Genomic DNA, 20,391 nt, shown 5'->3' on the forward strand with positions numbered 1-20,391 from the left:
CCGAGATGGGGAAGGGGACAGGCTCAGAGGGCAGGGCAATCCCGCCCCGCCCTCCTACTGCACAGACCGCGTGGGGCACAGCCCGCCCGTGCGGCCGCACCGGAGGCCAGAACACAGCCAGCCCGAACCCCTGTTCACCAAAAACCCGTTTCAGACTCCAGTGCGTTTCTCTCCAAACACAGGAGAGATGATTCGCTGACAGGCACTGGAGCAGATAGAGATTTGGACTCGTCTTGACAAAAGGGGGTTGGGTGAATGGGGAAAAGGGGGCGTGTTGCCAAACATCTCTGAAAGGGCTTAATTTAAATATTTAATATGAGTATTTTCTCAAGGTGAGGTGTTTTATGCATCACAGGGCTGGAATACACCTCTCATTGCTATAATTCTAGGTTGGGAGCTAGGATTCTGCAGGAGTGGTTTGAACACAGTAACAAAGGTATTTTACAATTTCACAGCATCTTGTTGGCACGATTTGCCAGGACTAATAAAAGCTTGTGATTATCATATAAACGCTCTCCCCACGCCTCCCGTGTGTGGGTTCAGTCCCCCCACGCCATCCTGCGCCTCGTCACCTGTGGGTGCCTTAGCGCGGGAGAGGAAGCCCTGACTCAGACGCCACCTGCCCATCCCGGCTGTTTCTGGCTCCTGGAAAATCCCACGGCAGCAGGAAGGCTCAGGCCCCACCTGGACCCTCCAAGGACCCGGCCCCCCCTCTGTCGCCCGAAGGCCCGCACCCCTCACTTCGGAAGGGGGACCAGAGCCCAGCCCCAGGCCACTCGCCAGGTGTGACCGGACGCCGGGCTGCCCTATCTGACAACGTCACTTCCGCAGAGAGGATCTGGCCTCCCGAAAACGTCTTCCTTTCTCTAGAAATTCAGTTCTTGAGGGGAATTCGGTCCCCGCTGCCTGTGAGCCAAACGCCAAAGTTCACTCAAACTCCCCTGATTTACGGCCGCTTCCGCCTGCCAGCACCTGGCAGGCACGGCGCCGCCTCGTCATAAACAGATCGCACACGATTTCATCTTAATGTGCTCGTTAGTCGGAGCACACTGCAGACATAATTGTGAACGCAACACCAAATTATAGCAAAAAGACGATTTTAATGCTGCCGTAGAAAAAAGGGTTATATGAAGAGTCTCACAATGGTGGTTCATTGTCAGCAAGGAAGCAGGGCACACAGTGTCTCAGGGTGTCGGTGCTGTTTACATGCCGGTATTTTACACACAGGTTCTCCTCGGTGTCAGCTGTCAGTTACTCCCGCAAATTAACTGCCAAAACCGGAGCGGAACGGGCTCACTCGGAGCGCGGTAACCACGGGTTACCTTTCATAAGCCTAAAGATAAAGCTGCGGTGTGGGATCTGGGGAGAATAATTAGGAGAAGGACACAGAAAGTTACCGTGTGAAACAGAAAGGCGTCCCGCGCACGGACGGGCAGCCGAGAGGGCCGGCCGAGAGGTGGGGCAGGCCGGCCACGGAGGCCGCGGGCCTCGTGAGTATTACAGTACAAACATTTTAAAGGCTTTGCCGATGTTCAGGAAATACAGTACAAGCTCGTTCTTTTTTTTTTTTTCATTTTCAAATGGACTTAACCCTTTGAGCACTGAGTTTATTTTGAGCATTCTTTGATTTCTAATAAATACCTTCAAAAACGGTGTGCAAGATCGTCACAGGGCTGTCTGCGTGGGTGTCGCGCCCGGCCTCGTTTATTCAGACTGCTCAAAACAAATGATAATGCAGTGCTAATAAATATGTATAATTTAAACGTGAACCTCTATCAACATAGGTGTGCTGTGTAGCAAAACAAACAATCATACTTCGCTTTCAGATAATGTTTCTGTATACTTTATAAATGCTATCTGTGGCATCTTCTGTATAATTTACAATGTTTGCATGTAAAAAACAAAACCCATAGACCTTAAAAAAAGGGAAAAGAAAGAGACACTACACACAGGCACGGCCGATGCCCAGATCAGGTACATAAAACACTGTCGCCACAAATGCAGGAAAAAAGGTCCTTGAACCACAGTCACATTTTCCATAAGAGTCTGAAATCTATACAATATATACATCTATGTTTCAATGTGAAAATAATATTCTTTTAAATTTCAAGGCGTGTTATACCCCTGCGGACCTGCATAAGTGGAGGTTCGTGTCATTAATTATAACGAAGCTGGTAAGGAGTTTAAAAAACAGAGCTTCCTACATTATTATAATTTTATTTTATTTTTTAACCAAACGAATGCAAAAGTGCTTCCAAGTACTCAGAGGGCTAAAGATGAAAGGGTGAGAAGCGCCGGCGGGCCGCAGTCGCGGGGCGGGCTGCGCCGGGCTCGTTACCAACGCTTAATCAGACGGTCCGTGAATGCATGCAGCACGGAGCGCCGGGCGCTCCCGACAAAATCCCGTGGACACCGAGTCCCCAACACTTAGCACTGCGTCTCCACCTTCGTGTTCGCCAGCAACGGCAGCCGATGACGCACCTCCAGCAACCCCTCGACAGCCACACAACACCGTCCAGCCCGGAGCGGCGCTCTGCCGGGAGGCGGGGCCCGTGCCAAGGCCAGACGGGGGCCCGAGGGTGCCCGCCGCCGGTTCCCTCCAAGCGAACTGCAGCCACTGTGCCGGCAGCCAACGCTACTGCTTCTCCAGCTCAGACACGTACAGAAGGTGGTCCTCGGGGGACTTGCCGTGCGTCTTGCTCAGGTGCAGTTTCACCGCGTGCTTGCTGGCAAAGGTCCGGTTGCACAGCTTACACTGGTAGGAGGTGCCCAGGTCCTCCTCGGGGGAGGCCGTCACCAGCTTTTCCGAGGGCGACTTGGTTTGTGCTATCTGGCTGTTGAGCTGTTCGGCGGACAGTTTGGACAGGTCCCGGAGCCGGAAGCCCAGGTGAGACTCCAGGTGGCTGATGTACGTGGAAGGAGTCCTGATCTGCGAGGCGCAGTCGTTGCAGAAGAACACGGGGTGGCCCGTGTCCAGGTTTTTGAGGAACTTGGTCCCGCCTGTCCTCCTCAGCTGGTACTTCACGTTGGCCAGCCAGTGGCTGATGGTGGTCATGGAGAGCCCCGTGAACCTGGAGATGTGCATGCGCTCCTGCGGGCTCAGGTCCGACAGGATGAACTTGCCCTCCGCGGTCTGCCGCAGGCTGGCGGCGAACTGGGCCTGCAGGATGAGCAGGTGCTGGGGGTTCCAGTTGGACTGGCGGCCCTTCCTCTTCTGGGCGGGCGTGGCCTCCTCCGCCTCCTCCAGAGTCGCCCCGTCCACGTCGGACTTCTCCGAGACGCTGGAGGGGGTGGAGGACTTGGACGTGTGGCCCTCGGTCAAGTTCTTCAGCATGTCAGAGATGTCGGACAGGGCGTTCTCGCGGAGCGGCGAGCTCGACATGAACGACGCGACCGCAGACGTCTTTGCCGTCGTCACCGTGGATGAGGAGGTTGCCGGGGACGTGGGGGTGGGTGACAGGAGCACCGACCCCACCGAGCAGCCTTTGTCGCCCTTGCCCTTCGTCAGGTCTATGGGCTGGTCGTGGCCGGCGTGGTAGAGATAGCGGTCCAGGGGGTCCGCCTTCCTGGGCGGCAGGGCCGGCGGCGTGGCCAGGGCCGCCTTCTCGGCCAGGCTGTTGCTCATCTTGAAGAGCATGCTCATGGGGTCCAGGGTGGGCAGGGAGGGCTTGGCGGCCTTGCCCAGGTGGATGTTCATGACCGACTGGAGGGCGCTCAGCGGGTTCACGAAGGGCTGCTCGGGGGGGTGGTCCGTGATGATGGCGGTGCTGCCGCTCAGGCTACTGCCCACAGGCTGGCCCGGCTCCTGGCCGTTCTCCACGGGCTCCGCCGGGGGGCTCCCCTCCTGGCCACTGTCCCGCGAGGGGCTGGGGCTGCGCTCCTGGCTCCGAAACCCCCCGTCGCCGGACGCCTCCGTCTTGATGGGCTCACTGCCATCGCTGCTGCAGGGGGACGCGGTGGCCTGCTTGGGGGGAGACAGCTTGCCCTCTGGCTCCTTCGTCTTCTCCTCAACCTTGGCCACTTTCTCCGTGACCTTCTTCACCAGCTCCTCCATGGCGTGGAAGTTGGTCTTGGGCACGGGCGAGGTCTGGCTGCCGGGCGAGGAGACCAGGGTCTGGCTCTTTGTGGGGGACAGGATCTCGCTGCTGCTGAACATGGGCTTCAGGGGCACGCCCTTCCCTGCGGAGCCCAAGGACAGCTTCATCATGTTGGGGAGCTGGTAGGCGGCGTGGATGCTGGGGTAGCCCCCCCAGCTGGGGGTGCCGTTCTGGGCCTTGTTGATGGCAGACGTCACGGTGTTCTCCAGGGACTTGAGGATGTCCAGGCCCCCCTTGGGACTCTCCTCTAAGTCATTTTCCGTCAAATAGTGGTACTTGGAGGGGACGTCATACTTGCCTTCCTCCTCACAGGGCTTCTCCTTGTCCTTGGGTTTGTCATCAGGCACTGCTCTCTCCTTGTCCACTTCCTTCTTGACCTCCACGTTCAGCTTGGGGGAGACGCTGGCCGGCGTGTGGGAGGGGGACGCGAAGGTGGTGGCCGCCAAGGGCACGGACTGTACCTTCTCGTCCAGCAGGGTGGTGACGGTGGGCGTGACGGGCGTCTCCAGGAGGGGCTTGCCCTTCTTCATGGCCGAGTTCGTGACCTTGATGAAGTGGCCGGTGACCATCATGTGGGCGGTGAGCTCCTGCAGGGAGTCGTGGGAGCTGCCGCACTCCATGCACTTGAGGATCTGGGACTTGCGGGCCTCGAAGTGCCAGGCGTAGCTGGCGCCGTTCTGGTGGCCGTAGCGGTTGTTCGGAGTAATGTAGGGGTTGGCGTTCTTCTGGAGCGCGTCGTGCGCGTCGGCCAGCGCGGCCCTGGGCGTGCCGCCCGTGGAGTCCGGGGAGCTGGGCGGCTCGAGCTCCAGGGGGGCTTTCTTCCGTGGGGCAGGGAGGATTTTGGCTGCGACGGGCGTGACGGGCTCCTTCAGAGGCACTTTCTGGTAGTGTTTCGTCTTGATCATGTGGACGCTCAGGTCCTGCAGGGACTCGAAGGAGTGGCCGCAGTACATGCACTTGAGCACCTTCTGCGCGTCCTCCTTCCCTTCCATCTCCAGCAGCGAGCGCTTGCGCGGCTTGGACCAGCGCTTGGGGTTGTTGCTGTCCGCCTCGTGGTTGTCGTCGCGGTAGTGGCCGGTCTCGTTCATGTGCACCGTCAGCTCCACCAGCGTGTCGTAGGCGGCGCTGCAGTCCCTGCAGCGGAACTTGCTGGCGCCCGTGAAGATGGAGCCGTAGAGCTTGCTGCTCTGCCGGTACAGCTGCACCGTGCTGAAGAGGCTGGGCTCGGGCAGGGCGCGGCTGGGCGGCGCCTGCTGCAGCGTCTTGGCCACGGCGCTCTGGTGCCAGTCGAAGCTGCCGCTGCCGCAGCTGCTGCCGCTGCTGCTGCTGCTGCTGCTGCTGCCGGGGTGCTTCTCCGAGGACGGCTGGTGCAGGTTGAGGCTGAGGTTGGACCAGTAGGAGTTGGACAGGAAGTTGTTGTACACGGCCTTCATCTGCTCCAGGCTGTCGGACACGGTCGTGTCCTCCAGCGCCCCCGCCGCCTCCTTGGTCTCCTCCTCGTTCTTGACGGAGCCGCTTTCGAAGTCAGCCATGCGGTCGCTGGCCTCGCTGATGTGCGACTCGCTGTCCAGGTCGTGGCTGGAGAGCTCGGCTGTCGGTGAGTTCCGGTAGCTGGGGCAGGTCTTCCCGAGCTCCTTCTCGGGGCACGCGTACTTGGCCGAGGGCTCCCCATCTGCCGGGCTCTCTTCTGGGTCTAGGTCGTCCTCCACCAGGGCGGCAGCCTTTAGCTCCTCGGAGACATAGGCTGCCGTGGTGACGGGTGAGAAGGTGGGGCAGGTGCGACAGAAAGGAGAGAGACCGGGGGAAGAAGAGAAAGAAAAGAAAGCGTTAGTGGGTGTCGGCCTTACCTGAAATATTTTCTCAGCTCCCAGGAAAACGCAGCAAAGCCGATGGGCACATTTATTTGTGAAATTAAACAGTTACAACGTGGTGTTTCTTTGGAGCAAAAAAAATATCTGCTCTTCAAACATAATTTGCCACCTTATTCTTCTCAAGGGGCAACAGCTTGGAATTAAAACTAAATTTGAAATTAATGAAGCACATTCCGGAGGTGGCATTCATTTCTAAAGTAATAAATTACTTGTATCAACCTCAGAGACAGCAGTTCCTGTCTGTCAATTAATATGTCTTCTGCTTCTCCCACCCTAATGCATTTCTTAACAGACAGATTCACAATTTAAATTAAGCAAGCGTTTTTTACTCATTACATTTTTGAGGCTCAATCTTTAATAAATATAAAGGACAAAAACATCAATAAAATTTTTACAAAGTAAAAAGAAAGTACAGCAATTGAAGTGAATTAGAAATGAGATTTTGTGGGGTTTTCTCTCCTTCCCATCTGGAAAAGCAGGTCTCCTGAAGGCTTGGCACGCACGTCCCGTCAGGAGACACGCGCTCATTGTCCCGGTGGGGGGGACCCCGACCACAGCCTCCAGCCCCGCCCCGCCCCTGCGTCCACTCGGCCGCCGTGGATGGGACCGGAGCAGGTTCGGGACAATCGGTATGCACCACTCACTCGCGCTGTGTAAACATACACAAGACCTTCCAGTGGACCTTACAAATGTCGAAGTGCTTGCTCTTTAGACTACTTTGTCAATATTTGCTCAGCGTCAGCCTCACGGGCCTCCAACAGGGGCCCTGCCTTCTGGAAGCAGGAGGCTGGGATGCACGCCCAGCGTGCACACCCCAGGCAGGTGGAGGGCAGGGCTGCACCCCAGGCACCCACCCAGGGACGCGGGATGTGGGGACACTCGTGTCCACGGAACAAGGCGACCTCCTTCTCATTCTCTCGCATCCAGAGACTCGGGTCATTCCTTCGTGGAGCTTGCCCGGCACTGACCACTGAGCCAGGCCGGTGCGGACAGGTCGCCACAGCACCACCCGTGCCGGGGCCCCAGGCGCGGAGCTGACTCCACGGCAGCAGCCCTGTGCTGAGCCACCATTTCAACTGAAGCCAGAGGAGGAGAAAGAACGGCGTGTCTGCTCCCCCACAGCTGTGTGCGTCAGGGGGCCGCACCGAAGGAAGGGAGCTGGGGCTGGGACGCAGCAGCGCGGGCGGCATGGTGCGCTGGAACGAGACGCAGGCTCTCAGAAAAGGAAACACAGCTTTACGTGTGGGACTCGCACCGTAACTGCAGACTTGCCCTCGATGAACTTCCCACCAGCAGACTCAGTGCCATTGACCCGAACAAACGAGGACCCATGGACGCGCTCCCGCCGGCTCAGGCGGGCTCCCCTGCCCCCCTCCAACGCCCTCCCTGGGCGCCAAGCCTGCCACGCAAAGACTGCGGTGACATCCCAACACAGTGGGACAGTGGCCCAGGGACACGCGCTTGGACTAGCCTTGGTGGCAGGGGCACTCTGCCCCTGGGCACGAGGGAGCAGGAGCCACGAGTGTCCGTGACAAGTCACAGAGACAGCACCCTGCCCGGGCGTCGCAGGTGTGGCGAGCCACACGGGACTGCACATCTGAAGCTGTGCACTGAGAGTCAGCAAGGTCAAGTGGTCCACGAGCTCCTTCCCCCAGGCCAGGGCCCCAGGGGACAGGGGACAGGGGACACGGTGCGGCCCCGGGGCTGCCTGGCTGGCTGCGTCGGGGCAGGGACTGCGTGCCCCGCAAAAGGAAGAGAAGGAGGAATGGGCAGGGTGTCTTGCAGTCCCCCTCCGCAGCCCACAGTGCGGTCTGGACGCCGGGCTCGCACCCCAGTGAGCTGGCCAGCGCGTCAGGACAGAGCGACCCAAAGCACGGTTTGCCCGGACCTGCCTCGGTTGACCCCGAGAGCCCGGCACCCTGGGACTCCTCCGAGTCCTGGCAAACGGGGACACAGAGCGGACAGTCCCAGCGTCTAGCGGGACTATGCTTCTCCTGGAGCCCGGTCCGCAAACAGGGTGGGTCTCGGCGTTCTTCTCCTGGAGGGGCCCACAACGCAGGCGGCGGACACTCTGCCCCCACTGCAGCCCCCAGAACTAGTCAGGGAAGGGCAGGAATCCAGACACGGCCCCCCAACAGCCACTACAGGGGGTGCTATGCAGCCAGGAGAGGCAGGCCACGGGTGGACATGAAAGACCCCACTGGGCATGAAGGCCACCGGCGAAGGAAAAACCTGGTGGCTTCGCCGGCCCACCTCCCACCCAGGAGCGTGTGGCTCCCAGAGCACGGACTGGAGGCCAGCCCCCGGCGAGGGGCGCTCAGCAGGCTGTTGCAGCACCCACGGCCCCCACCCCGCTGGCCTGCCCCGGCCCCTGCAGCCAGTCCCAGTGCGCCGGGGAAAGTGCGCCACGGAGTCAGGGTGGGGCCAGCCCGACACCCACAACAGAAATTAACGTTGGAAGGAAAGGCAGGCCAAGCCCCCCGGTCGGAAGCCCACCCTCAGCAAGATCACCAGGCTGGGTGCCCAGAGGCCCCGCCCCACCAGCACCCAGGCGGTCGGCCACTGCCCCCAGACCTGTCCCTGACGGGGTCTCCTCAGGCTGGGCTGCGACTTCGACCCATTGGCTCTTCCCTCCACGCGGCAGTGCAGGCAAAGGGGACCCCCCCCAACATCCTCTCCACCCTGGATCCCTGAGCTGCAGGAGGTTGTGGGAAAGGACGAAGGGACGGAGAGGTGTCCCCGTCACGCGGATCCCCGCTGCGCACCCACACCTGCGGGGCGGCACCGCCCTCGGAGCACTGGTGGCTCCCTCCTCTGGGCCTCTGCCCCCCCCACCCCCGACAGACAGGGTGTGGGGGGAGCACAGTGCCTCCCTCCTCCTTCTTCTGTCACGATTTCCCCAAGGGAAGGGGTGGTGCACGGACCCACGTCCCTTCCCTCCAAGCTGGCTCTTTGTGACCCTCAGCACCGTGTCACCCCCAGTCTGCTCTGCTCTGGACCAAGGAGCAGTGTCCCTGGCGGCCAAGGAGGGAGAGCTCTGGCCCCTGGGACAGCTCGTGTCCTGGGTAGGGCTGGGAGGGCAGAAGTGATGGGGACACAGTGGGGGTGAACTGGGGGGTCGGGGGCTGGCAAAAAGCAGTCCTCGCCATGCTGCCTTCGGGGGACTGTCCTCTGTGGGGTGCACAGCCTTGGGAAACGCCACTCCTAGAGCCACCCCTCGGACCCTGGCTCCTCTCTGACGTCTGTGCGTCCCTGTCTGAGTCCCCAAGGCCAGAGGCCCCTTGTCCATCCTCACGGCTCTGCACTTAGTAGGTGAACAACTCGCACTCACTGTCTCCTTGGCAAAGAGGTCAGCTGGAGGTGACACCTGGCAGCGAGGTGCTGGCTACTAGCTCTGAAACCGGGCCTTCCACACCGCTCCTCCGGGAAGCCAGTCCCAGCCTCTCAAACCCCTCCTGCACAGAAAGCCCCTTGGGGTCACTGTCAGTCAGAGGGACAGTGGGGATGCCCCAGAGCCCCCCGCAGATCTGTCCCCAAGGGTGCTGCTTTGGACCGAGGGGTGCCCCAGCTGGGATCCCTGCCTCGTTCTGCTCACGGGACTGTGAGCTCGGCCTCAAGTCCGTGAGCTCCCCACCCCCGTCCCCCAGGAGTCTGGAAAGGCCAGGACTCCACGAGGAGGGAGCCCAGACCCGTCCCTGAGCTGAAAAGGCCGACCAGCACCGATGAGGACTGTGGGGGCCTCTGTTAGGATATTAAATAGGGGGCAGAGAGAGAGGACCGGCTCTGGGGAAGGCTTTGCTCTCCGCTGGTACCCAGGAGGCCACAGTCCAGCAGAGGACAGGAGTTTTCTCTGTCCATCCACCTGTCCCCGGAGTCACAAGGAACTACAGCCAGCTGCTGAAGTGTTGGAGGTCACAGCCTCTGGGCACAGAGAGGGAAAAACCAGAGGCCTCCCGGGCACCCACGCTGGGCTCTGCCGCTCTCCAGGAACTGGGCGGGGAGGTGCCCAGGGAACCCCGGCAGGCCCGGGGGGCTGGGGCGTACAGCCTGCTCCAGGGGCAGGACACAGGCTAAAACCAGGATGGCCAGAGCCCTGCAGAGAGAGGGTGGCCGCGTTGGGATGACCACCACCCCTGGACGGACGGTCCTTCCCACCGGCGAGGTCAGGGATGTTAATTTGGTGCATGTTCATGTGATGGAACATGAGAGAGGAATGTCTGTTCGGTGGGTGTCACCGTGTTGATAAGCTGAGAGGCTTTTGTGACCAGAGCTGCATGGCGTGAGCCAGCCGGTGGTGGAGTCAGTGTCCCCCCAGCGGAGCCAGAGGGACCACAAGGCCAGTGATAGCGGGAGCCAGGGGCCCTCCCGGGCGTTGCAAACCCAGCCTGTTCCGGAGACTGGGCCACAGCAGGGCACCGACCCCACCCGAAGGAGACACGTCAGGACACAGTCCTGTTCAAAGCAATCACCTGGGTCAAACCTTCAGATAGTGAAGTGCGAGAGAGCACAGTCTGGGGACTACCTGAGTCACCTCTGTCCTCGGCTTCAAACACATACGAGCCCATGGGGCCCGCCAAGGGGAGTCCCTAACACCCCGCTTCAGGACAGAGCCACGGCCCAGCCGCGCCCGGGGTGGTGGAGGCGAACACCCCACGCACCCACCTGGTGACGGGACAGCCTGTCAGGCAGAGCCCGGCTCCTGGAGGCAGGCGAGTCCTGGAGGGAGTGGCGAGGGGAGCAGAGGCTGCTGTGGGCCCCGCGCCCCCTGCTCTGCCCGAGCTCGGTACCCGTCCCAGCTCCCTGCCCACGCGGAGTGAAGCATCTGAGGTCTGAACCTCTTTCCTGTGCCCTTTCTCACCTGTTATTGCACAATACTCACAAGGCAAACCCGAACCTGCAATGGCTCTGATAACTCAGAAGAGTGACTTCGCCCGGGGAACAGAGTCTCCCGTCTCGGCAGAATTTCAGACAATGGCCAACAGCGCTGGGCGAGTCCTCAGAGGCTGGCGGCGGGGGGGGGGGCGGGGGGGTGTCCCTGGGGGGTCTCAGACCGCAGGGGAGTGACGGTCGGCTGCGCCGGTAGCTGGAGGAAGCCGTGCTTAGACAGCGCCAGCCCTGCACCACGGGCGCTCCCGAAGGAAGGAAGGACGGACTGGCCCTCCCTGGGTGCTACGGAGCCATGGGGAGCCCCTGCCTGTCTGCAGCAGCCTCGGACCCTGGTGGGGAGGCTCCAGTGCATGGCAGGGCCGTGGGAGGGGAAACACGGGGACCACCGATACTCTGGCCTCTTCCCAGCGGGCTGCAGGCGTATCGGCATCACTACATTCTCATCCACGGGGCCAGCAGGGCTGTGCTTGGGGAGTGGCTGACTGGGGGCTCTCCAGAGAGAGGGGTCAAGACTGAGGTGCCCGAGGGGCAAAAGCTTCGCCAAGCTGTCGACCCACCCACCAAAACTCTCATCCCTCCGCGTGCCTTCCACCCACCCCACACACCGCCTGCCTGTCAACACTCTAGTAACCCCTGGTGAGGCCACACCGCTGGGCACCTGATGCCCAGAGTGGGAGCTGCAGACCAGTGCCACCATAGGCAGAAGTCCCCCGGCCTCCTCCACGATCCCTGGCACAGGGCAGAGTGGCCCCGCGCACCTCAGTCCCACGCCACAGAACACACACTGGGCAGACAGGCAAGGCCACACGTTTCTCAGGAGCCCTGGCAAGAGCCTTCACGGGCAGGGGGCCCGGAAAGAGGAGGCTCGCGGCACCCCAGAGACGCCCAGGCCTTCCCTCATGGCACTGGGCACCAGCCTGGAGGCCGCCCAGGCCAGGGTCCCCTCCCGAGGCCCACAGCCCTGCCCGCAGCAGCCGGGGTCCAACCTGCCCACACCCTGGATGCAGGGACTCGGTCCCCACGCACGGCTGGCCCCGGCGGTGAGGTCACAGTCAGGAGAGGGAGTGGGTCTGCCCGGTTAGTTTAAGGAAATGAAGTTCAAACATTTCATAACTTTGGCTGGTATATAAAAATACCCATTGCTTTCAACTTCACTTCTATCAAAACGGATTTCCCGGGACCCACCCGCGAACAAGGCCTGTTGGCTGGTTGGCCTCACGCACGCCCCAGGCCCCCGTTCGAACACCCCGCCTCGCTGCCCCATTCGGACGCTCGGATGTCCGGCCTGGGCGTGTCCTGTCCAGACCCAAGGGCCCCCGGGCCTCCGCATCCTCGGGCGACGGCGGGGAGAGGGACGCGGCTGTTAAAATAGCAAAGAACGAGAGTGGCACTGTCCCAGCGGTTAGTGAAGCAGTTGTCAGGGCCACTTTGGGGGTGGCAGTGAGGAGCCTGTGGCCACGCTGAGACCTCAGGCACTGCCCGCCCGAGGGGGAATCGAACCACAGGAAAACTGATGCACAAGCAGACACTCCCATGTTGAAGGGTGTTCCCGGCCTCCTGTCTCACGGCTCCGAAACCGTGGACAATCGCCCTCAGGGACACCTGTGCCGAGGAGTAAGTACCACGCAGCGACTTAGGGGGAAGTTCGGGGAGCAGCACCCAGGTCCGCAGAGGGGGCGCCGCAGAACACGCTCCCACGCTGCGACGTGAGCCACAGGACCACTGCCAGGCACGTCTGGGAGGCAGGCCGAAGCTGTCCGACACACGTCCCGCAACACGGCCACCCTCCCCGCGCACCTGCCGGCGGCACCGCCCGGCCTCCCACCGGAGCCCCGGACACTCCCGGCACCTCGCTCGTGACAGCCAGGGACCCCACGTCCAGCAATGGGGCCGACGGCGTGCAGTGGAAACGAACAAACCGCTGCCCCACCCACGGGAGGGATCTTACAAGCATAACATAGCGGGAAAGACGCCGTAAAGCAAACACACAGACTGTTACAATCCCTTAAATAAGTGTCAAAGTCGGGCAAAGCCAGACTGTGCTGTCCCAGAGTCTGGGTGGGGGCTGGGGAGGCGGCTCTAGGGACACCTGGGAGCTGGCGACGGTCCCCTTCTGGGTCGGGGCCCTGGCCACACGAACATGTCCACCTGGAGAGAATGCATCCACCCGCCCACTTCCTTCTGCTGTCCTTTTGCGTCTTCTACTGAGGAGACGGTCCCTTTGAAGGGATGAGGGGAATCCGTGAATGCTGACGTGGGAAGGCCTGTCAGACATGCTGTCACCTGGGGGCTCGACCCCAGAGCCAGGCCCTGGGCGCGCTGGGGGGAGCCGTGTGTCAGGCTGTGTGGCGGGCGCGTCGGAGGAGGACCCTCGCCTGGACGTGAGCACTGTTCTCGAGGCCCGGGAGGGACACCCTGGTGGGGGGGAGGGGCTCTCCCCAAGGGGGGGGTGAGTGCAGGGGGAGGGGCCTGAAAAGCATCAAAGGGAAGGAGTTTCTACGAAGCAAGGCGTCGGCCGAGGGCCAGGCTGTCACTGTCTGTGCGGTGCTCGCTGGGGACCGTGTGCATGTGAACTGGGGGCTCCTGCATCCGACGGGAGCTGGAGGCCAAGGTGCCGGCCTCGGGTGGCTCTCCCGGCAGCCACAGCCCCGCGGGCACTTCCGGATGTCCTGGCCTTCACTTCCTTCTGCCTGTCGGCCTTCTGGGGACACTGCCCTCAGTCCTGATGGGAAAACTGAGACCTGAGGGGACTTGGCGCTGACTCCGTGGGGCGTGGGAGGCACTTTCCCTCCACCCTCAGAGGCTGCTGGGGAGCTGGGCACCTTGCCGCAGGGACACCAGCGCACAGAGCCCGGCGGCGGCGGCTCACAGGCACGCTGTCCCTNACAGACTGTTATAATCCCTTAAATAAGTGTCAAAGTCGGGCAAAGCCAGACTGTGCTGTCCCAGAGTCTGGGTGGGGGCTGGGGAGGCGGCTCCAGGGACACCTGGGAGCTGGTGACGGTCCCCTTCTGGGTCGGGGCCCTGGCCACACGAACATGTCCACCTGGAGAGAATGCATCCACCCGCCCACTTCCTTCTGCTGTCCTTTTGCGTCTTCTACTGAGGAGACGGTCCCTTTGAAGGGACGAGGGGAATCCGTGAATGCTGACGTGGGAAGGCCTGTCAGACACGCTGTCACCTGGGGGCTCGACCCCAGAGCCAGGCCCTGGGCGCGCTGGGGGGAGCCGTGTGTCAGGCTGTGTGGCGGGCGCGTCGGAGGAGGACGCTCGCCTGGACGTGAGCACTGTTCTCGAGGCCCGGGAGGGACGCCCTGTAGGGGAGGGGCTCTCCCCAGGCACCCCCCCCACTGAAGCACGGGGGGGGGGGGTGAGTGCAGGGGGAGGGGGGCCTGAAAAGCATCAAAGGGAAGGAGTTTCTACGAAGCAAGGCGTCGGCCGAGGGCCAGGCTGTCACTGTCTGTGCAGCACTCGCTGGGGACCGTGTTCATGTGAACTGGGGGCTCCTGCATCCGACGGGAGCTGGAGGCCAAGGTGCCGGCCTCGGGTGGCTCTCCCGGCAGCCACAGCCCCGCGGGCACTTCCGGATGTCCTGGCCTTCACTTCCTTCTGCCTGTCGGCCTTCTGGGGACACTGCCCTCAGTCCTGATGGGAAAACTGAGACCTGAGGGGACTTGGCGCTGACTCCGTGGGGCGTGGGAGGCACTTTCCCTCCACCCTCAGAGGCTGCTGGGGAGCTGGGCACCTTGCCGCAGGGACACCAGCGCACAGAGCCCGGCGGCGGCGGCTCACAGGCACACTGTCCCTTCCTCCAGGTTCAGGGCTGGTTTCTGCAGGGCTGAGGCCGAGGCGGTCCATCCCCTCAGGGCTCCCCGTCTCCACAGCACAGCCTGCAACAGCCTCTCTGACTCTCCCATGGCCACACAAGTCGGTGCTCCCTCCCTCCTCCCCCTGCCCCGTCCTAGCACCAAGCAGGAGTCACATGTGGGAGCTCAAGAGACGCCCAGGCCTGGGGAGGGCACTCAAAAAGGGGAGCAGGTGCCCCGGGCCACCACTCGCTTTCTGGCGTTCCCTGCACTGGACGGACCCTGACGGCGAGGAACTGGGCTTCCGAAACAACCCAGAGGCCCGCCTGGGTCTGCGGCCCATGCTGCGGCCGGTGAACAGGGCGGAGCCGAGCGGAGAACCTGTGGCCTCCTGGGTAACTGCCACCCCTCGGTGACGCTCAGAGACCTGAGTGGCCTCGGCCCCTCCCAGCCCCCCAGAAGCTCTCGGTGCAACCCCTGCTCACACGCCCAGGGGCACCCCCTCCCAAACCTGGCCGCCGCGCCACCCTGGGGGCCGTCCGCTCACTTCTCTGCACTCTCCGCATTCAGGCCCACGCCCTCGCCGGCCTGGGTGGACAACGGAGCAACAGCCTCTGAGTCCCACCCACTCCAGCCGGGGCCTGGCCGGCCTGGGAGCCTGGAGAGGCCCCTGAATGGAGTCAGACGGCAGCTGAGGAGACACCGCGGACACCTCGTGCTCTTTGCTGTCTGTGGTCTCCCCCGACCAGGAACACAAGTGGCATCTCCGTGAGGGGTTCAGAACCCAAACCAGGTGTCAGCACAGAGGCATGGCCTGTGCCCCCGGAGCTGTGCCTTCTGGGGCTGAACCCCCTCGGGGACACGCTCTGGGCCAGCTGGGGAGAGCAGCCAGCACAGTGCCCGTCTGACAGGCAGGACACGGGCACAGAGGGTGCAGGGTGGGGGGCACCCTGACACCCACAGAACACGGAGTAGGAAGTGAGTCGGTCTGGCCACCTGGCTTGCAAGACACAGAGCGGACCGCTGCCTGTGGGGGCACGAAGCGTGCGGTCCGTGGGGAGACGGGGTGTCACAGCCGGCGTGGGAGGGCCATGGCGAAAACCAGCTGGCACAAGGCACACAGCACACTAAGGCCGCAGACGGCAGGCTGTGGGGCTGCCCGAGCCCCTGCCAGTCCCAAGGGCAAGTGCAAGACCCAGCCTCTCCCCTCCTTGGTCGAGAGAAAAAGTGGCCGCATCTGTGCGCACAGGCGGCGGGCTGACCTCCCGACAGCTCCGGAGCCCAGTGGGGCAGCCTCTGGGAGGGGGCAGCCCCGGGCCCAACCCGAAGACTGAGTGCATTTCAGGAGGGGCGCGCTCACTGCCCCGTGGCTGCCTGCCTCCTGCCCAAAGCCGCGGGGAGCCCCTGAGCCGGGCCCACCAGCGCTCCCACCGCCCTGCACCCCACTGCCTCAGAGGGGACAGTCTGAAGGTCTGTAGCCACCACCGAGAAGACAGAATGTCACAGGAGCAGAGACACTTGCCAAATGCCTCTCCCTTACAAGCACCCTCATCATGACCTGTGTTAATGAAGTTAATTGAATCTAAGATCAATGATGGTTAATTATTGCAACTTGGCATTCAGAGACAAATGGCTTTAAGACAGAGAAGTGGGCGTGCGTGTGTGTGTGCGTGCCGACTTGCTCCTGAGAAGGCCAGCCCCTCGCCCGCCCAAGAGGGGTCCCGCCAGCCTCCCTCGACCCCAGTGGGATCGGATCGCCCCTGCCGCTGACGAATGTGTGCTCCTCAAACTGCAAGTAAAGGTTCTGCAAGATGACCCTGACCCCTGTTGCCCGTGCACGCACAGGGCGGCACAGGGCAGCCGGCTGGGACAGCTGGAAGGGTCCGCACAAACCGGAGCCCCCGACGAAGGTGGGGGCCTGCGGCACGGCCCCCTCGAGTGCCTTCGCTGCACCAGCGTGAGCGAGCAAGGTCGGAGCGGCTTCCCCGGGGGGGCTGCCTGCGATCACAATCGAACACCGGGTTTTTTACATCAAGGATGAACTCGATTCAACATTAAAAAGAAAAAGGCCCAGCTTGGAAAGTAGGTCTCGGCCAGCTTCCCAGGGGATGGCCTCCTGCGGCCCAGCCCTGGCCCTCCGCCGCAGGTCGCGGCCCCAGGCCTGGGACCTGCCCTGGTGGCCTGCAGGTGAGGAGGGCGCTCTTCGGGGGGGTCTCTGGGTAGAGAGTCACAGGCCCAGCAGCACCTGGAACGACCCCCCGGGACGCAGAGCCTGTGCGCTGAGCACCGAGGGGACTCCTGAGGCCACGGGGGGCGTGGCCGGGAGGAAGGCGCCCGGGCCGCCAGTGCAGCACACAGCGTGGGGAGGCCTGGAGCCGGAGACCCTGCAGATCCGCCCTCGGCAACCGGGACGTGGTCCTCAGTGCGTCACTTCCCCGAGAGCTCGCTGGGAGCATGTTTACATCAAACACGTGTCGGGGAGGCTTCTCTGAGCAGCCCCTTGCCATTAGCGTGTCGTTAAGGATCTTTGCTCCCAGCGGCCACACGGCACTGGGGGCTGGCTGGGCGGGGCTGCGGGGGGGTGGGGCACGGACCCCGGGGGAGTCCACTCGCCCAGATGGGAAGACACAGGTGACCGGGAAGTCAGACGTGAGGGACTGTGTTCCTCCCGAGTCCCCGAAAGCCGCTGCCCCAGTGAAAACCAGCATCCTCCTCCCCCTGCCTGGGGTGGCCGGCCCACGTGTCCGATGTCACCTTCCGTGACCAGGCAGAAGGTGGGCGCACAGGGACAGCCGCAGGGCTGAGAACTGTGAGGGCAGCAGCCAGGACCCTGCCACCACTCAGAGCCCGCACCCTGGTCACACCGCACGGTCTGCAGTTGGGACGACGTGGAAATAACTCGAACGGTGGCCGCAGGCTGGGGAGGCCCAGTGGAGCCCGACAGGTCCGGAGGAAGGGCTTGGCCCCGTGCTGGACGCTGTCCCGGAGCAGGGCCACCAGGGCCAAAGGCCCGCCAAGCCCTCGGGAGGCGATGCAGGGTCAGGTCGGAGGGCACCCCGGACTCTCTCAGGACCACCGGCCTCACCCAGCCCGAAAGAGAGGAGGACGGTGAGGATGGCGCAGTGGCCCCGGGGACAGGGGTCTGGGCATCTCTTCGCTCTTGTTTTTCAGCACTTGGGGGAGGTCTCATTTGCACTGCCCTCCCCCCCATTCACCTCACACTCACCCCGTTTCTCGGGCAAGGGTGCTTAGAGCCCCGCTGGTCAGTCAGAGAGCCAGGGTGTGAGCCGGGTCTCCGGCCCCTGCCACCCCTGGGCAGGGCCTTTCCTTCCCTGCAGCTGCAGAGCTTCCAACTCTGCAAGCACATGGCCACACTGTCACACTCCTGACGGTGGCAAAGGGCCCCCAAAGTCACCCGTGCAGAGGCCTGAAACCGCTCCGTCTCAGAACAGGAGCCTGCACCCGAGTCGCGGGGCGGGGCCCCGGGCTGCCACCTGCAGGGCCCCCTGAGCTCCGGCCTGTGCCCTGGGGTGTGCCGGGCCGCGGTCCCCAAGCCAGTGAGAATGGGGCACGGGACTGCACGCCACCCCCAGCCCCAGCCCCGGGGCCAGAGACGTGGAACACGCAAACCGCCCGGGGGGCCAGCGTTCGTGACTCTCTCAGAAGCTGGTGCTGTTCCATCCAAACCGAAACCAAGTCTCTCTAAGGGATTCTACGTTCTGGGTGTCTCCGCAGGCAACGCCGTCTCCTCCCCGTTCCCAGCCACACAGCCAGTTCCCTGACGGGTCTTGGTAAGTGTGTATTCGCTCTCACCCTCAAACACCACACACGCCTGTCACTTTTCTCTTCAACGTGTGCAGGGCAAATGGTGACCAGGGAGCTGCCACCTCCATCCTGACACCGAGCCCCAGGCCCTCGGCGAGGCCCCAGGACAAGGCGGCACACAAGGCAGCCACGGCTCTAGCCCAGCAAGGTCCTGCCTGGCGGGTTCCGAGTGTCCACTCCTCATGGACAAGTCAGGTGACACGGCTCAGGTCCATGTCTTTAGAGGGATTAAACCTGCACACACATGTAAACAACTCTACACACATGTGCACATGCCCGCCTGCGTGTGCACAGATGGACGGCTCCATGAGTCCAACCGCCCTACAAGGCCATACTTGCTCTACCTAACTTGAGCAAACCTCCCCAAACAAACCCAAACGGACTGCAGGCCCTCAGTAAGGAGACGGCCCCCTTGGGCGGCTCTGGGGTGGAATGCCTGCTAGTTCCTGGCAAACGCACGGCCGTTCCCAGCGGCGCCGGGGGAAGAGACCAGGGACCGGTGGGCCAGCAGGCACTGACCCTGAACCTCATAAGCCAACCCTACTCCACAGGACCCCGTACAGTACACGGGCCACACCCTCTCTCTGGAGGACAGGACAGGCTGGGCTGGACAGGGACGCCCAGTCCACACGGCCAGCGTCACCGCGCTGCAGGGGGACTCTGGATGCAGCCACACAGGCCCAGTCAACCTGTCACCATGGGTTGCTGAGTGGCCGGAACCGACCCAGGGGCGAGGCCTGCCCTTTGGGTGCCGGCGCAGCGTTCACCCCACCCTCCCACCTCCCCGTCTTCCCAGCAGGGCCCGCAGGTGCTGAGCCAGATCTCTGGAACCCCACAGCCCAGGCTGAGTGTGGGCTCTGGCCAAGGGACAACCGAGGGCCCTCTGAGACGACTGCGGTGTGACTATGGCCCCGGCAGGGAAAGCGGGCGGGCTCCAGAAATACGCAGCCCCGGTGAGGGTCCCGGTGTGCCACCCCCGCTGAGCATGACCGCCACCGCCTGTGCCACCCCTGCCCACGCCGCCCCGGGGCCACCCCGCGTCCCGGCCCGCACGCTGTTCACGCGGACCACCCGACGGGGGTGGGAGGCCTGCCCACAGGGACAGGCAGCCGCGCGGCGCCGGGGTCCCGGCGCTGCCCGTGCCCGCGGCTCACCACCCACCTTTCTGGGGGGCTGAGCACCACTCGAGTCCTCAGCCGGTTCCAGAGAGAACTAGCAAACTGGGACCGCACCCCCCAAAATTAATCTCAAGTCCTTTAAATACCAAAACCTTCAATTGTATAATTAAATTAATCATCATACATTACTTTTTCGCACCGAGCGTTGGATCTATAATCTCTCTCTCAAACCGCTCCGTGAGACTTAAATATTTCACGGCGTCGGTGAGCAAGAGGGAGCATGTCTGAAGGGCTCGCGTGCTGCCACCGCGGAGAAGCCGACTTTGACAAAAACCGCAGCTCGACTGTTTCGGAGGTAGTTTGTAAGAATTATTTATTTCCATACCAGTTAATTATGACGGCAGTCTTTGTTGGATGCACACGCGTTAAAAAAGTGCTGGTATTTTATGCATCTTTAACTGGAGTGTGGCTCCCTGCAGCGCGCGGGTGGCTCCGTGACATTTAGCATTCACTCACAGCAACTGTAATAAGGGGTTTGATTGCTTCCTTTGCAGACGTAGTAATTTAATAACTGTGATCAGTTGCATAAATTTACTATACAACCATCTTAAGTTAGCCACATTAAAATTAAGCAAAATTGTAATCTGTTGACAGATTATTGCTACTGAACAATTCTACTAAGAGCGTTTCAGATCAGCTTGTAAAAAACACGGCCACCTCTCCCTTCCCCGCCCCACCCCCACGCACCCCCACCCCACACACCAGCAACCCCCACCGGGACACCAGCC

At 62.3% G+C, this 20,391-nt stretch overlaps 1 protein-coding gene across 1 annotated transcript in view; it reads right to left on the bottom strand.

Moving 5' to 3' along the window:
* Positions 1-1,080: 1,080 nt before the first annotated feature.
* Positions 1,081-20,391, bottom strand: part of TSHZ3 (teashirt zinc finger homeobox 3) — a 58,703-nt gene continuing 39,392 nt past the window's right edge. Inside the window, exon 2 of the mRNA XM_037066426.1 lies at positions 1,081-5,841. Within this exon, the coding sequence (XP_036922321.1) occupies positions 2,636-5,841 (3,206 nt within the window). The 3' untranslated portion in view covers positions 1,081-2,635. The remainder of the gene's footprint in view (positions 5,842-20,391) is intronic.

This window comes from Sturnira hondurensis, unplaced genomic scaffold, assembly GCF_014824575.4.
Source record: "Sturnira hondurensis isolate 20B ecotype Veracruz unplaced genomic scaffold, ASM1482457v3 Scaffold0016617, whole genome shotgun sequence".
Taxonomy (NCBI): domain Eukaryota; kingdom Metazoa; phylum Chordata; class Mammalia; order Chiroptera; family Phyllostomidae; genus Sturnira; species Sturnira hondurensis.